Raw genomic sequence first — 17,333 nt, forward strand, 5'->3', positions numbered from 1 at the left:
GCAACTGGATCCTGGACTTCCTGACCGGGATGCCCCCAGGTAGTGAGGGTAGGTAGCAACACATCCGCCACAATGACCCTCAACACGGGGGCCCCCAGGTGTGCTTGCTTAGTCCTCTTCTCTACTCCATTTTCACCCACGACTGCGTCACCGCGCACGACTCCAACACCATCATTAAGTTGGCAAACAACACGACTGTGGTAGGCCTGATCACCGATGACAATGAGACAGGTGCTCAGGATAACAACCTCTCCCTCAACATCAGCGAGACAAAGGAGCTGATTGTGGAAATGGATGGCAGATCAAACCCCCATTCACATTGACAGGCTGTAGTGGAGCGAGTCGAGAGCGTCAAGAACCTCTGTGTTTACATCACTAAGGACCTATCATGGTCCGAACACACCAACAAAGTTGTAAAGAGGGCACGACAACGCCTCAGGAGGCTGAAAATATTAATCACGCGCCATCAGATCCTCAAAAAGCATCACCGCTTGGTATGGCAACTGCTTGGGATCCAACCACAAGGTGCTACAGAGGGTAGTGCGTATAGCCCAGTACATCACTGGGGTCGAGCTCTCTGCCATCTTGCACCTAAAAAGGCCCTAAAAAGATTGTCAAAGACTCCAGCCACCCAAGTCATAGTGTTCTCTCTGTTACGGCACGGCAAGCGGTACCGGAGCACCAAGTCTATGACCAAAAGGCTTCTAAACAGCCTCTACCCCCAAGCCATAACACTGCTGAACAGTTAATCAAACGGCTACCAGGATTATTTGAGTTGTTTTTACACTGCTGCTACTCACTGTTTATTATCTGTGTATATTCACCCTACCTATATGTACAAATTACCTCAACTAACCTGTACGCTCGCACATTGACTCGGTAACAGTACCCCCTGTATATAGCCTCGTTATTGCTACTTTGTGTTACTTTTTATTACATTTTTTACTTTAGTTTACTTAGTAAATCTTTTCTTAACTATATTTCTTGAACTGCATTGTTGGTTAAGGGCTTGTAAAAGTAAGCATTTCACTGTAAGGTTTGATTCAATGTTCTGTTTGATTCGCCGCATGTGACTAATAAAATAACATTTGATTACATTTTTTAATTTGACATTTGATTTAACCCTTATTTTACAATGTAAGTTGACAGAGAACACGTTCTCATTTACAGCAATGACCTGGGGAATAGTTACAGGGGAGAGGAGGGGGGGATGAATGAGCAAATTGTGACACCATTTATTCCAATATTTCTGCACTGGCTCTATGTACACTCACTGGACTCCACACACACACACACACACACACACACACACACACACACACACACACACACACACACACACACACACACACACACACACACACACACACACACACACACACACACACACACACACACACACAAACACACACACACACACACACACACACACACACACACACACACACACACACAAAGAGTATCTGCTGCCTAGGGATCCAGAATGAAATACAGAAACAGTCTCAATGCTGAGCATGACCTCAGTGTTGTACTGTCAAAAACTGATCCCAGAATAGACCTGCTTGTTGAAAACTTCAACCAGCCACACACTTCTCATTAGGACTGTGTGTGTGTTTTCTGGTCTACATCTGTGTTATGTGATCAAACAGTGTATTCCAATTTAGAATACAAATGATTTATTATATTTTAACAGCAACAGTTCCAACCAAATGTTTTTTTTTTCAACAATACTTTCTATAGTAAGATGTACAGCAGGCCTGATCATTTTTTCTTCTGTACTGTTACTTGAACTATCAAATTTATAAAAATACAAAACTGAAATACCTTATTTCCATAAGTATTCATACCCTTTAATATGAGACTCAAAATTGAGCTCAGGTGCATCCTGTTTCCATTGATCGTCCTTCAGATGCTTCCACAACTAGATTGGAGTCCACCTGTGGTAAATTCGACTGATTGGACATGATTTGGAAAGGCACACACCTGTCTATATAAGGTCCCAGTGCATCTCAGAGCCAAAACCAAGCCATGAGGTTGAAGAAATTGTCCGTAGATCTCTGACACAGGATTGTGTCGCAGCACAGATCTGGGGAAGGGTACCAAAAAAAAATGTGTGAAACATTGAAGGTCCCTAAGAACACATTGGCCTCCATCATTCTTAAATGGAAGAAGTTTGGAACCACCAAGACTCTTCCTGTAGCTGGCCGCCCGGTCAAACTAAGAAAACTGAGGGAGAACGGAAACGGAGAGCAGAAAGATGGTTATTTTTGGCATTATAAGGCACAGGACCTTACGGCGTTCACAGAGTGTTTTGTACACAAATGTCAGTCGGAACTGGTCCAGAAACCCTCAATGGGGGACTTAACATCTACCATTAACCCCCCACAACAACAGCTAAACCGGGCGCCCAGTGTGGCAGCCCCCCACTCTAAAACCTGTACGTTGGGTTAAAAGCGAAAGTCAAATTTCAGTTGGACCTTGACCAATCAAGTGAATTCTCTCCCTTACGGAGCTTGCATTATGCCAATATTATGAGATATATGTTTTGACTGAAAATATGTGTTGAGCCAAATTCCAGGTAGGAAAAACTCAATAATTTCAACATTGTTTTGCCCTCTGTGTTACTGATGTTGGTAAAGGCACTACTGTGGTAAAAATATAGTCAGTCCCGAGTTGATGTGCAGGGGTATGAGGTAATTGAGGTAGCTATGCACATATAGGTATGGTTAAAGTGACTAGGCAACATGATAGATAATAGACAGTAGCAGCAGCGTGTGTGTGTGGGCGTATGTAGTGTGTGTGTGTGTGTTGGGATGGGTTGTCAGTGTACTGTAACCTCCTGTACTATAGCTCCCATCCTCTCCCAGTCTGAGAGTCTCAGGTTGCTCAGTGACAGGGCTCAGCAGCTCTATGAGGGACTATCATCATTATCAGGCCGCTGCAGAGACAAACACTGGTTATCATTAACTGAGCTCCGCTAAGAGGATTGCTTCCTGCACTCCCAGCCTCCATGCAGTTATTTAGAGGGAGCTTGCACATCGCCGTCCTGCACGCCTGCATGACGCGCGGCTTTAGATACACAGAGAGAGGGATAGATAGGAAGAGAGAGGGCAGGAGGGAGGGTGGGACAGAGAGAGGGACGTGGGGGGGAGGGGAAGAAAGAGGGAGGGGAGAGAAAGAGAGAGGGATTGAGAGAGGTGAAGAGCGAGCGAGGGAGGGAGCAGGAGACAGAGGATGAGTGAGGACAGGGAGAGAGAGATCGTGGGAGAGCGAGCAAGGACAGGGAGAGAACATGATGGAGTGAGAGAGCAGAGAGAGAGAGAGAGAGAGGAGGGCTGAGCGCCAGGAACAGGAGGAGGAGGAGGAGGGGCAGCGCAGTGTCAGTTTGTTCTGGTGCTCGTGAGCGCAGCAGAAGTGTTGTGCATCACAGTGTGGTGACAGTGACAGCAACGGCAGCTCAAACTGCTGCTCCAGACCTGCAGGAGTAAACAACAACAACAACAACAACAGTAGCATCCACAGGGAGAAGTTCTACCTGTGTGCAGCCTGCATAGGCATGGCCAACCAACAGGACTCAGGCTTCTTTGAGATCAGCATCAAGTCTCTGCTCAAGTCCTGGAGTGGATGTGAGTATACACGAGTTTGCCTGGCTTCCAGCTCAGCATGCTTGTTTAGTGCTGTTAGCGTTAGCTACCACACCAGACTAAATTAAGCTTCAGTCATTCAGAATGACAGACAGCGTAGAGATGATAGCGTGGCATAGTGTTGCGCACATGTTGGCTGAACTACTTAGTGGTGCTGATTCACTATGTGTTTTCCCCCAAGTTTTTGGGGTTTTGGCTCCTTTTCCTGTTTGTGCGTGAGGGTCAGGGTAATACTTCTTTCTACGTGAGCTGCCTGCCGTGGAGTTTAAATAGCTGCTGTTCAATGCTGGGCTGCCTAATAGGATTAACGAGGTTCAGCTCTAGAGTGCAGCTTCGCCACCCTGCCTTCCCATAGAGAGGCAGGATGGATAGGATGCTATTTGATTTGATGTATTCCTCATTTAGCCGACGCCAATGGCGACAGCCAATCTTACTGGGGCCTGACACATAACAATAAATACATTACATACACAAGAATTTACAGTTTACATACATTTAAAAACATTAACATGTAGTGTGTGTGCGCATCTATCAGTTCCACATACATGTCAGTACATACGCACAGCAAGTAGGCCACATGGGGGAGAGATTTTGGGCCATTAGGTGTTGCTTTATATGTTTTTTGAAACCAGGTTTGCTGTTCACTTGCTCTATATAAGAAGGAAGGGAGTTCCATGCACTCATAGTTCTGTATAATACTGTACGTTTCCTTAAATTTGTTCTGAACCTACGGACTGTGAAAATACGGCTGGTGGTGGTGTGTGTGTGTTTGTGTGTGTGTGTCAGTGCTGCGTGTAAGTTGACAAGACCTCTCCCCACTTTACTTTAAGAATGTAAAATTTCAGAATAATAGTAGAAGAATGATATATTTAATATTTTATTTCTTTCATCACATTCCCAGTGGGTCAGAAGTTTACATGCACTCAATTAGTATTTGGTAGCATTGCCTTTCCAATACCTTGACTTTGTTGTCCTTAAGCTATTTTGCCACAACTTTGGAAGTATGCTTGGGGTCATTGTTCATTTGGAAGACCCATTTGCGACCATGCTTTACCTTCCTGACTGATGTCTTGAGATGTTGCTTCAATATATCCACATAATTTTCCTTTCCTCGTGTAACAGTATAACTTTAGACCGTCCCCTAGCCCATACCCGGGCCCCTCTGCACACATCAACAACAGTCACCCACGAAGCATCGTTACCCATCGCTCCACAAAAGCCACGGCCCTTGCAGAGCAAGGGGAACCACTACTTCAAGGTCTCAGAGCAAGTGACGTCACCGATTGAAACGCTATTTAGCGCGAACACCGCTAACTAGCTAGCCATTTCAGATCCGTTACACTCACCCCCCTTTTGACCTCCTCCTTTTCCACAGCAACCAGTGATCCGGGTCAACAGCATCAATGTAACAGTATTACTTTATACCGTCCCCTCGCCCATACACGGGCGCGAACCAGGGACTCTCTGCACACATCAATAACAGTCACCCTCGAAGCATCGTTACCCATCGCTCCACAAAAGCCGCGGCCCTTGGAGAGCAAGGGGAACTACTACTTCAAGGTCTCAGAGCAAGTGACGTCACCGATTGAAACGCTATTTAGCGCGAACCACCGCTAACTAAGCTATCCGTTACACTCGTGATGCCATCTATTTTGTGAAGTGCACCAGTCACTCATGCAGCAAAGCACCCACACAACATGATGCTGCCACCCCCGTGCTTCACGGTTGGGATGGTGGTCTTTGGCTTGCAAGCCTCCCCCTTGTTCCTCCAAACATAGCGATGGTCATTATGGCCAAACAGTTTTATTTTTGTTTAATTAGAATAGAGGACATTTCTCCAAGAAGTACGATCTTTGTCCCCATGTGCGGTTGCAAACCGTAGTCTGGCTTTTTTTTATGGCAGCTTTGGAGCAGTGGCTTCTTCTTTGCTGAGCGGCATTTCAGGTTATGCCGACTGTATATGTTTTGACCCTGACAGTTATAGAATCTACAGTTACACCAAGTAATTTAGTCTCCTCAACTTGTTCAACAGCTATACCATTCATTACCAAATTCAGCTGAGGTCTAGAACATAAGGAATGATTTGTACCAAATCAAATACAATGCTTTTAGTTTTCGAGATGTTCTGGACCATTACTGGCCACCCATTCCAAAACGGACTACAATGCTTTTAGTTTTAGAGATGGTCTGAACCATTACTGGCCACCCATTCCAAAACTGACTGAAACTCTTTGTTAAGGGTTTCAGTGACTTCGTTAACTGTGGTTGCTAATGTGTATATGATTGAGTCATCAGTGTATACACATGCTTTGTTTAATGCCAGTGGCAGGTCATTGGTAAAAATAGAAAAGAGTAGAGTGCCTAGAGAGCTGCCCTGTGTTACACCGCACTTTACATGTTTGACATTAGAGAAGCTTCCATTAAAGAAAACCCTTTGAGTTATATTAGATAGCTCTAATCCACTATATGGCAGAGGTTGAAAAGCCATAACACATGCCTTTTCTCAACAAGAGGTTATGGTCAATAATATTAAATGCTGCATTGAAATCTAACAGTACAGCTCCCGCAATCTTCTTATTATCAGTTTATTTTAACCAATCATCAGTCATTTATGTCAGTGCAGTACATGTTGTGGGCCCTTCTCTATAAGTCTGCTGTTAATTTGTTTACAGATAAATAAAAAATAAATAAAAATATAAAAAATATATGCCATTTAGCAGACGCTTTTATCCAAAGCGACTTACAGTCATGTGTGCATACATTCTACTTATTGGTGGTCCCGGGAATCGAACCCACTACCCTGGCGTTACAAGCGCTATGCTCTACCAACTGAGCTACAGAAGGACCATAAAATGTACAGCTTGTGAAAAGCTTGAAGCAATTTGCTAGGTCTGCTGTTAGAACCAGTTAAGGACTTTGGCTTAACTCCAGGCTTGATGATATAGACTTTCCTCTAGGCTTAGCTATGATATGACAGATAGGAGTAGCTATAGAGTCAGCTACCATCCTCAGTAGCTTTCCATCTAAGTTGCCAATGACAGTAGTAGATCAGATTTAATATTGCAGATATATTGTGGCTTCCATCAATGTTATTATCTGCATCATTTACAATCTCCCATATATATGTTTTGTATATATACTGTGCATTCTGAAAGAATTCAGACCCTTTGACTTTTTCCACATTTTTCTACATTACAGCCGTATTTTAAAATGGAATTAATCTACACATACCCGATAATGGCAAAAAAAAACATTTTTGCTAATTTAGTCCAAATTTAAAAATGGAAATATTACACTTACATATGTATTCAGAACCTTTATTTTGTTGAAGTATCTTTGGCAGTGATTACACCCTCAAGTCTTCTTGGGTATGATGCTACAAGCTTGGCACACCTGTATTTGGGGACTTTCTCCCATTCTTCTCTGCAGATCCTCTCATGCTCTGTCAGGTTTGATGGGGAGCATTGCTGAACAGCTATTTTCAGGTCTCTCCAGAGGTACTCGATCAGGGTCAAGTTCGGCTTTGGCTGGGCCACTCAAGGACATTCAGAGACTTGTCCCGAAGCCACTCCTGCGTTGTCTTGGCTGTGTGCTTAGGATATTTGCCCTGTTGGAAGATGAACCTTTGCCCAAGTCTGAGGTCATGAACGCTCTGGAGCAGATTTTTTTTATCAAGGATCTCTCTGTACTTTGCTCCATTCATCTTTGCCTTAATCCTGACTATTCTCCGTCCCTGCCGCTGAAAAACATCCCCACAGCATGATGCTTCCACCCCCATGCTTCACCGTAGGGATGGTGCCAGGTTTCTTCCAGATGTGGCGCTTGGCATTCAGGCCAAAGAGTTCAATTTTGGTTTCATCAGACTATAAAATCTTGTTTCTCATGGTCTGAGAGTTTTTAAATGCATTTTTGCAAACTCCAAGCAGGCTGTCATGTGCCTTTTACTGAGGAGTGGCTTCCGTCTGGCCACTCTACCATAAAGGTATGATTGAACAGTCTTGGTGGTTCCAAACTTCTTCCATTTAACATTGATGGAGGCCAATGTGTTCTTGGGGACCTTCAATGTTACAGAAATGTTTTTTCACCCTTCCCCAGATCTCTGTGCCTCGAAACAATCCTTTCTCGGAGCTCTAATGACAATTCCTTCGACCTTTGGCTCTGACATGCACTGTCAACTCTGGGACCTTATATAGACAGGTGTGTGCCTTTCCAAATCATGTCCATGCAATTGAATTGACCACAGGTGGACTCCATTAAAGTTGTAGAAACATCTCAAGGATGATCAATGGAAACAGGATGCACCTGAGCTCAGTTTTGAGTCTCATAGCAAAGGGTCTGAATACTTATGTCAATAAGGTATTTCTGTTTTGTTTTTGTTTTAATTTGCAAAAATGTATAAAAACCTGTTTTAGAGTTGTCATTATGGAGTGTTGTTTGTATATTGACGAGGACCATTGCTAATTTAAACAATTTTAGAATAAGGCTGTAACTTAAAAAAATGTGGAAAAAGGGAAGGGTTCTGAATACCTTCCAAATGCACTGTATTTTTCAGATATTACAAGTTACAGATAAACATTATTATATTATTGACCGATTGACTATGACTTTTTAAATACCCAGCAGTGCAATTTGCAGTTAGCGGCAGGTAAATATTGCAATGCTTCAGCCATTACTCCAATAACTTTACAAAATGTAAACTTACAATGCCTTTCCTTCATTAAGAGTTTTTTATGCATGAGTACAATGGCTCACTGTTTATTGTTGGCATTTCCTGCTAAGTTTGCCCACTTTGCCAGAGAAGTAATCATTAAAATAATTGGCAACATCAAATGGTTTTGTGATGAATATGCCATCTGATTCGATGAAAGATGGAATTAAATTTGTCTTTCTGTCCATAATTTCATTTAAAGTACTCCAAAGTTTGTTTGCATCATTCTTTATATCATAGATACTGGCTTTATGATACAGTTTCTTCTTATTTTTGTTGTGTTTCGTCACTTGCTTTCTCAATTTGCAGTAAGTCAAGACGTGCAGCCAGACTTATTGCCTCTTCTCTTTCAAACATAACGTTTTTCATTTCCTCATCGATCCATGGATATGTAACAGTCAGTTTCTTAACAGGTGCATGTTTAGTAATAATTGGAAGAAGCAATTTCATAAATTCATCAAGTGCAGTGTCTGGATGCTCCTGATTAATCACATCAGACAAATACATATTTTTAACATCATCCACATAAGAGTCACAGCAAAATCTTTTGTATGATCTCTTAAATACTATTTTAGGCCCAGCTGTTGGAATGTTGGTTTCCACTATATTGTGATCACTGTGATCCAAGGGGTAGGGCCCATAGGATCTTAAAATAACTCAACTAACTAGGCCTAAATCTTTCTTTGTGGGGTCACGTACCTTAAAAGCATTTTAAAATCACACATATCAATGCATAACATTCAAATACACCGTTTTAATAGAGGATATTGACAGCCCCCCAAAATAAAGTGAATGTATAAGAATGATATGAAGTACTGTACATATTTAAGTGCATTCTGGCAAGTTTCACAAGAACATACTGTAGTACAACAGAATTATGTTATTCTAACAATAGAGCCTTCTTGTAAAGTTATGAGTGATTTGATTTGTTTGTTTGACCAATTTAAAAACACAATTAAAAATGAATACTAAATTATGTCACCCGTTCTACATGGTAACGAAAGGGGTTCTATCTGGAACCAAAAGGGGTTCTTCGCAGGGTTCTCCTAGAGCAGGGGTGTCAAAGTCAAATGGACGGAGGGCCAAATAAAAAATTTAGCTACAAGCCGAGGGCCGGACTGTTCGAATGTTCATTGAAAATTTTTTAAATGACGCATATAGTCTAGTGAACCTAATTGAACCTACTGAAAACCTAACAAATATATTCCAATATGATCAGATAAATAAAGCAATATTTTCTTATGGCTCTGTCAGTAATCTTTAATTTTCAACAGACACAAAAGACAAATTTCCTTTATATAAAAATCCCCATAACATGAACATTAAATGAAAGAAACCGGTATTCAAGGCACCATCAGTAGCCTATATTTTCTATTTTAGCAAAAGTGGGCTAAATTTACTTCAAAGAAAAAAACAATAGCAATTTTCTATCATCCACTCAACTGAAATATTTTTAAAATATAATTGGATTGAAATACAATAAAATAAAGTGCAAAAATCTATTAATCAAAAACAACACTTTGTTTAAGGAGAAGTAACATGCAGTGAAAACAAATATTAAACTTTAACTTTTAAACTTGAACTGAGTAAAAACTCTAAATATGTGATTGTACAGTAATGTTCACTTGTTTGAGGTTGAGGGTGATACTTGGTGGTGTCCCATCTTTTCCACAAGTTCATCAATGTTCAGGGTAAGGCTCTGAGCTGAGGAAATCCTCAGAATTGAGTGGAGGTGTTCAGCAGTAAGTCGACTTCTGTGTGATGTTTTGTTCAAGTTCATCAAAGAAAACAGTTGTTCACACAGGTATGTGCTGCCAAACATAGACAACGTTTGAGCAGCCTGGATGCGCAGCTGGGGCATTGTGTCGGGAGGAAACGGGCGAACTCCGCAGCACCCACTGCCGCATATTTTGCCCTCAGTGCATCATTGCATTGGAGGTCAATCAACTCCATTTGGAGGTTTGGTGGTGAGCTTTCCACGTCAACAGCAAATGGGTTACCGAGCAGTTCCAACCTGCTTTTTTGTGCTTCAAAGTCAGCAAATCGGCGTCGAAAGTCAGCGGCAAGCATACCTATTTTATCAGCCAACTGTGCGCTCGGGAACGCACTGGTAGAGAGCTTCTCTTTCATGGTCTGGCAGCTGGGAAAGTGGCTCAAATTTTCTTTCCGCATCTGCGTCTCCCACAGAGTCAGTTTGGTTTTAAATGCCTTCACTGTACTGTACATATCAGAGATGACACGATCCCGACCCTGCAGCTGCAAGTTCATTGCATTCAGATGACTCGTAATGTCACACAGAAAAGCCATTTCACACAGAAACATTTCGTCTCGGAGTTGTGTTGTGTCTTTCCCTTTGCTGTCCAAGAACAGACAAATCTCCTCACGAAGCTCGAAACATCTTTGAAGCACCTTTCCCTGGCTTAGCCATCGCACCTCTGTGTGATAAGGCAAATCACCATGCTCCGTTTCTAACTCCGTCAGAAATGCCTTGAACTGGCGGTGATTCAAACATTTGGCTCTGATAAAGTTAACTGTGCGCGTGATGATGCTCATTACATGTTCCATTTTCAAGGCTTTACCGCACAACGCTTCCTGGTGTATGATACAATGATAAGCTGTCAGCTCACCTGTCGCGTTTTCCTCTTGCATCTTTTCCCGTATCTTCGTCACCAGTCCGCTCCTGTGTCCACACATCGCAGGTGCTCCGTCGGTTGTCAAACCCACAAGTTTTTCCCAAGGCAGCTCCATCTCATTTACACATCTTGACACCTCTTCATACAAATCATGCCCCGTAGTTGTGCCATGCATAGGACGTAAAGCCAAAAACTCCTCTGTCACGCTTAGGCTGGAGTCCACTCCGCGGATGAAAATTGACAACTGGGCAATGTCAGAAATGTCGGTGCTCTCATCCACAGCCAAGGAATATGCAATGAAATCTTTTCCCTTTTTCACAAGCTGCTCTTTTAGATTGATGGACAACTGGTCTACTCTCTCGGCAATGGTGTTTCTGCTCAGACTCACATTTAAAAAGAGTTGCCTTTTTTCTGGGCAAACTTCGTCACAAACTTTAATCATGCAGTTTTTGATGAAATCCCCTCCGTAAATGGCCGGGCTGATTTAGCGATCTCTTCTGCCAAAATAAAACTGGCCTTGACAGCAGCCTGGCCTTGTGATTTGGCTTTTTTGAACAGAGCCTGTCGAGATTTGAGGCCTCGTTTTAATTCCTCTGCCTTTTGTAGCCTTTGTTCCATGTCCATATTCTTGTTTTTGTCCGCGTGTTTCGTTTCATAATGTCGTCTCAGATTATACTCTTTCAGTACCGCCACACTTTCTCCACACAGAAGACACACAGGTTTTCCAGCTACCTCCGTGAACAAATACTCCGACTCCCACCTTGTTTGAAACCCCCGGTTCTCAGTGTCCACCTTCCGTTTTGCCATTTTTGATGGGTATCTGAAAGTTAATTTTACTGTGATGCTGACAACTGCTGTGCCAATAAATATTGAAATGAAGCAGCCTACTGCTCGGTGCGTCACCGTTGCATTGTGGGAAATGTAGTATTGGTGCGTGTAAAAGATCTGCGGGCTGCCGGCTTGCTGCGGTCTGCGGGCCGGTTCTAATAATAAATCAAGATCATCCCAGGGGCCGTAAAAAACCTTCTCGCGGGCCGGATGTGGCCCGCGGGCCTTGACTCTGACATATGTGTCCTAGAGTGTAGCTAGCCAGCCAGCCCATAGAGAGAGCATTGCATTGTGGGTTTTGTTTTCGACTTGAGCTGCAACAGATTTTCACAATGATTTTCACGTTGCTAACAACCTTATTATAACAACAAAATTAAACATTTGTTCACAATAAATATTGTTCTCACATATTAGGATTATTTAAAACTGTAAATTACAGGAACGAGTGGTTTTGAGGGGATTTTTACTTTAAGGTTTTTTGGAAGTTTATAACAAGATTTATGATGGCCTTTTTGGGTACATCAGATTATTACAGTAATTATTGCTGGCCCTCTTTGTAGCCTTATAACAAGTAAAATGTATAAAATAATCAAATAAGATAATATAATTAATACAAAATAGCATGATAAAGCTGTAAAATATTATCCTAAATATAAACCATCAACTTAGTGAATACCTTTTGGTGTTTAATATGAGGGTTTATATTTATATTTATTTTTTCACACTTGTATTTCTTTTATTATGTCAATAATGAATACCATTGGTGTTTACTATTATGTCTTTGTTGTAAATGTTTTGGCACCAAACTTGTCAATAGTTGGAAGAGTTGTAGAGTTAATTAAAAATAATACCATTGTTGATTAGATGCTTTTTTTAAATGAATTTGGCTATTTTCGCTGGACCCATATGTTCTATCCCCTAGAAACTGGACACAGATATAAAAATATATAAATACATATTTCAGTTATTTAAGTATAAATTACCAAAGTTACCATAGATTACATTAATTACAAAAATTACAGAAGAATCCGGTCACTTTGGTAAATTATTTGCAATCCTATCCTATCCTAGAACTAAGGATAATCTGGTTTAATCTGTGGAGAAATTGATTGATGTTATCTCATATGTATAGGTACCATACAGGCAACACTTAAGCCAACATTTGAGGTAAACAATTAGCCGCTAAACTTTGTCTGGGATTCAATCCAAGTTGCATTGTAGACTAGAGAAGTGCATTGCACTGCCAACAAGATACCTTGTAAAGGGAATATTGTTTTGCCTGCCACAGAACATGACAATGTTGTAAGCAAAACTATTATACTTGTTTGATCATTTAGATTAGCTGACTAGCTATTGGTAAAATAATTAGAGTAGTCCACACCAACATTAGTTTCCATTCATACAAAGTGTCAAAAATATTTTCCCAGACACTGGGCGTTAGTGTTGGGCTATCATTGGGATATCATTGGCCTTGTGGTGAAATTCTTGAGTTGCTTCCTTCCTCTCCAGCAGTTGAGTTTTTCACTCAAAGGGATATTCAAAGTCTGCTTTCATATATGTTTTATCCATCTACTAATATGTGCCCTACTTTGCGAGGCATTGGAAAACCTCCCTGGTCTTTGTGGTTGAATCTGTGTTTGAAATTCACTGCTCGACTGAGGGACATTACAGATAATTGTGTGTGTGTGGGATACAGAGATGAGGTAGTCATTCAAATATTATGTTAAACACTATTAATTCGCACAGAGTGAGTCCATGCAACTTATTATATGACTTGTTATATGACTTGCCAAAACAAAGGTTTGAATGCTTATTGACTCAAGACATTTCAGCTTTTCATTTTTTATTAATTTGTTAACAAAATAGAAAAAAACTATTCCGCTTTGACATGGGGTATTGTGTGCAGGCCTGTGCATTCGGAAAGTATTCAGACCCCTTGACTTTTTCCACATTTTGCTACATTACAGCTTTATTCTAGAAGCTTCTGCTAGGCTAATTGACATAATTTGAGTCAATTGGAGGTGTGCCTGTAATTGGAGGTGTGCATGTATTTCAAGGTCTACCTTCAAACTCAGTGCCTTTTCGCTTGACATCATGGGAAAATCTAAAGAAATCAGCCAAGACCTCAGAAAAGAAATTGTAGACCTCCACAAGTCTGGTTCATCCTTGGGAGCACTTTCCAAACACCTGAGGGTACCACATTCATCTGTACAAACAATAGTACGGAAGTATAAACACCATGGAACCACACAGCTTTCATACCGCTCAGGAAGGAGAGATGAACGTACTTCGGTTCGAAAGTGCATATCAATCCCAGAACAACAGCAAAGCACCTTGTGAAGATGCTGAAGGAAACAGGTACAAAAGTATCTATATCCACAGTAAAAATGAGTCCTATATTGACATAACCTGAAAGGCCGCTCAGCAAGGAAGAAGCCACTGCCCAAAAACCTCCATAAAAAAGTCCGAATACGGTTTGCAACTGCACATGGGGACAAAGATCGTACTTTTTGGAGAAATGTTCTCTGGTCTGATGAAACATAAATATAACTTTGGCCATAATGACCATTGTTATGTTTGGAGGAAACCGTGAAGCACCTGGATGGCAGCATCATGTTGTGGGGGTGCTTTGCTGCAGGAGGGACTGGTGCACCTCAAAAAATAGATGGCATCATGAGGAAAGGAAAATGATGTGGATGTATCGAAGCAACATCTCAAGACATCAGTCAGGGAGTTAAAGCTTGGTCGCAAATGGGTCTTCCAAATGGACATTGACCCCAAGCATACTTCCAAAGTTGTGGCAAAATGGCTTAAGGACAACAAAGTCAAGGTATTGGAGTGGCCATCACAAAGCCCTGACTTCAATCCCATAGAAAATTTGTGGGCAGAACTGAAAAAGCGTGTGCGAGCAAGGAGGCTTACAAACCGAAACTTTGACCCAAGTGAAACAATTTAAAGGCAATGCTACCAAATACTAATTGAGTGTATGTAAACTTCTGACCCACTGGGAATGTGATTAATAAAATAAAAGCTGAAATAAATCATTCTCTCTACTATTATTCTGACATTTCACATTCTTAAAATCAAGTGGTGAGATCATCCATTCACCTACTCTGCACCGTGGTTGGAACCAAAAATCTCATCAGAGACTCATCAGACCAAAGGACAGATTTCCAACGGTCTAATGTCCATTGCTCGTGTTTCTTGTCCCAAGCAAATATTTTCTTCTTATTGGTAGTGGTTTCTTTGCAGCAATTTGACCAAGAAGGACTGTTCATGCAGGCTGTTCACGCAGGCTGTGAAGCATTTGTTTGGGCTGCAATTTTTGAGGCTGGTAACGCTAATGAACGTATCCTCTGCAGCAGAGGTAACTCTGGGTCTTCCTTTCCTGCGGCAATCCTCGTCAGAGACAGTTTCGTCATAGCGCTTGTTGTTTTTTTGCGACTGCACTTGAAGAAACGTTCTTGACCTTTTCCAGATTGACTGACCTTCATGTCTTAACTCTTAAGGATCCCCCCCTTTTTTCAATTCTCGCCTAAAATGACATACCCAAATCTAAGGTCCATGGAACTGTAGCCAACCTCCCTGGGCGCGGCCGCAATAGGAAAATTGACCCCATTTTGTACAGAAGGAGAGTGCGAATGGTTGAAAAAGAACCAACGATAACTGCCAAAGAATTACAATCTGAACTCCAAGGTGAAGGTACGTCAGTTTCTGATCGCACCATCTGTCTCTTTTTGAGCTGAAGTCGGCTCCATGGAAGAAGACCCAGGAGAAAAACATAAAAACATATAAAAGCCAGACTGGAATTTGCTAAAATGCATATTGACAAGCCACAATCCTTCTGGGAGAATGTCCTTTGCACAGATGAGTCAAAACTGGAGCTTTTTGGCAAGTCACATCAGCTCTATGTTCACAGATGAAAAAATGAAGCTTTCAAAGAAAATAACAACATACCTACAGTGAAACATGGAGGAAGCTGGGTTATGTTTTGGGGCTGCTTAGCTGCGCCTGGCACAGGGTGCCTTGAATCTGTGCAGGGCATAATGAAATCTCAACACTTTCAAGGCGTTCTGGAGCAAAACGTACTGCCCAGTGTCAGAAAGCTCTGTCTCAGTCGCAGGTCATGGGTCCTCCAACAGGATAATGACCCAAAACACACAGCTAAAAGCAACCAAGAATGGATAAGAACAAAACATTGGACAAAAAAAAATGAAGTGGCTTTCTATAAATCCTAATCTGAATCCTATCAAACATCTATGGAAAGAGCTGAAACTTGCAGTCTGGAGAAGGCACCCATCAAACCCGAGACAGTTGGAGCAGTTTTCACAGGAAGAGTGGGCCAAACTACCTCTTATCAGCTGCAGATGTCTCATTGATAGCTACAGAAAACATTTGATTGCAGTGATTGCCTCTAAAGGTTGTGCAACAAAATATTAAGTTAAGGGTCCCATCATTTTTGTCCATGCCATTATCATTTGTTTTATTATTTACAATATTATGTTGAGTAAAAAATCAAAAGCAATGTATGATTTCTATTAAATATGGAATAAACAATGGTGGATGCTAATGACTTTTGTCAGTTTCGAGTTATTTCAGAAAAAAATGTGCATTCTTCATTTTTTGAGGCAGGGTACCAACAAATTTGAATACATCTGTATATGGGCTCCTCAGTGGCGGAGCAGTCTAAGGCACTGCATCTCAGTTCTAGAGGCGTCACTACAGACCCTGGTTCGATTCCAGGCTGAATCACAACTGGCCGTGATTGGGAGTCTCATAGGGCGGCGCGCAATTGGCCCAGCATTGTCCGGGTTTGGCCGGGGTAGGCCGTCATTGTAAATAAGGATTTGTTCTTAACTGGCTTGCCTAGTAAAATTAAAAAAAATACGAACTCGTACTGCCGAAGTGTGCTGCTCAGACCAATACTGATGATACTTGATGTTATGAGGTCGGTTGGTTTGCAGAGCCTTCCCAAACCCCCTAGATACGTTACCACACTGTGTAGCCTACGAATACTCCCCCTGGCAGCATATTTATTCAAGTCCTCTTATTAAATTATTATTTTCCTCCTGGGACGAAATGGATCAAATTAAGATCTGACATCTGTAGGGAGCACCACCATACTCAGAGAGTTTGTCAGCAGCAGTGTGCTGGTGATGTAATGCCCAGTGTGCCTGAGCTAGCCTGTTGTTCATCGAGTCACATGTGGCGTACCAGTCGCAGCCTCTGATACAGAGCCCAGAGTGACTAGCCACACTGGTTGCTTTCTTCAGCTCCCCATTTACAGCTGAAAGCATGCAACATGAGACCCATTCAATCAAAAGAGATAAATGCTGGAGAAGTCGTTTCAGTGAACACTTATCTTTCATTTAGGCTAATAGTCCTCATGTTTCATTTAACAGTCGAAACTTGGTTGTGTTCAGTACTTTGCTGAAAGGACAACTTTATTTTTGGTTGGGAGTTTCCATTTTCCATCGCTCACGAGCATTGTTGTCACGTCACAAATTCTTTGCATTACAT

General features: G+C 41.7%; 1 protein-coding gene across 8 annotated transcripts in view; it reads left to right on the forward strand.

The window, feature by feature from the left end:
* The window catches only part of LOC123993159 (protein furry homolog), a 208,333-nt gene that overhangs the window by 10,530 nt on the left and 180,470 nt on the right, over positions 1-17,333 (forward strand). Inside the window, exon 1 of one of the 8 annotated variants that reach the window (XM_046295008.1) lies at positions 3,376-3,626. The exons of the other annotated variants lie outside the window; for them this stretch is intronic. Coding sequence (XP_046150964.1) covers positions 3,557-3,626 — 70 coding nt within the window. The 5' untranslated portion in view covers positions 3,376-3,556. Of the gene's footprint in view, positions 1-3,375; positions 3,627-17,333 lie in introns of those variants that run through there. 8 annotated transcript variants of the gene reach the window in all.

Source organism: Oncorhynchus gorbuscha, linkage group LG13, assembly GCF_021184085.1.
Source record: "Oncorhynchus gorbuscha isolate QuinsamMale2020 ecotype Even-year linkage group LG13, OgorEven_v1.0, whole genome shotgun sequence".
Classification (NCBI taxonomy): Eukaryota; Metazoa; Chordata; class Actinopteri; order Salmoniformes; family Salmonidae; genus Oncorhynchus; species Oncorhynchus gorbuscha.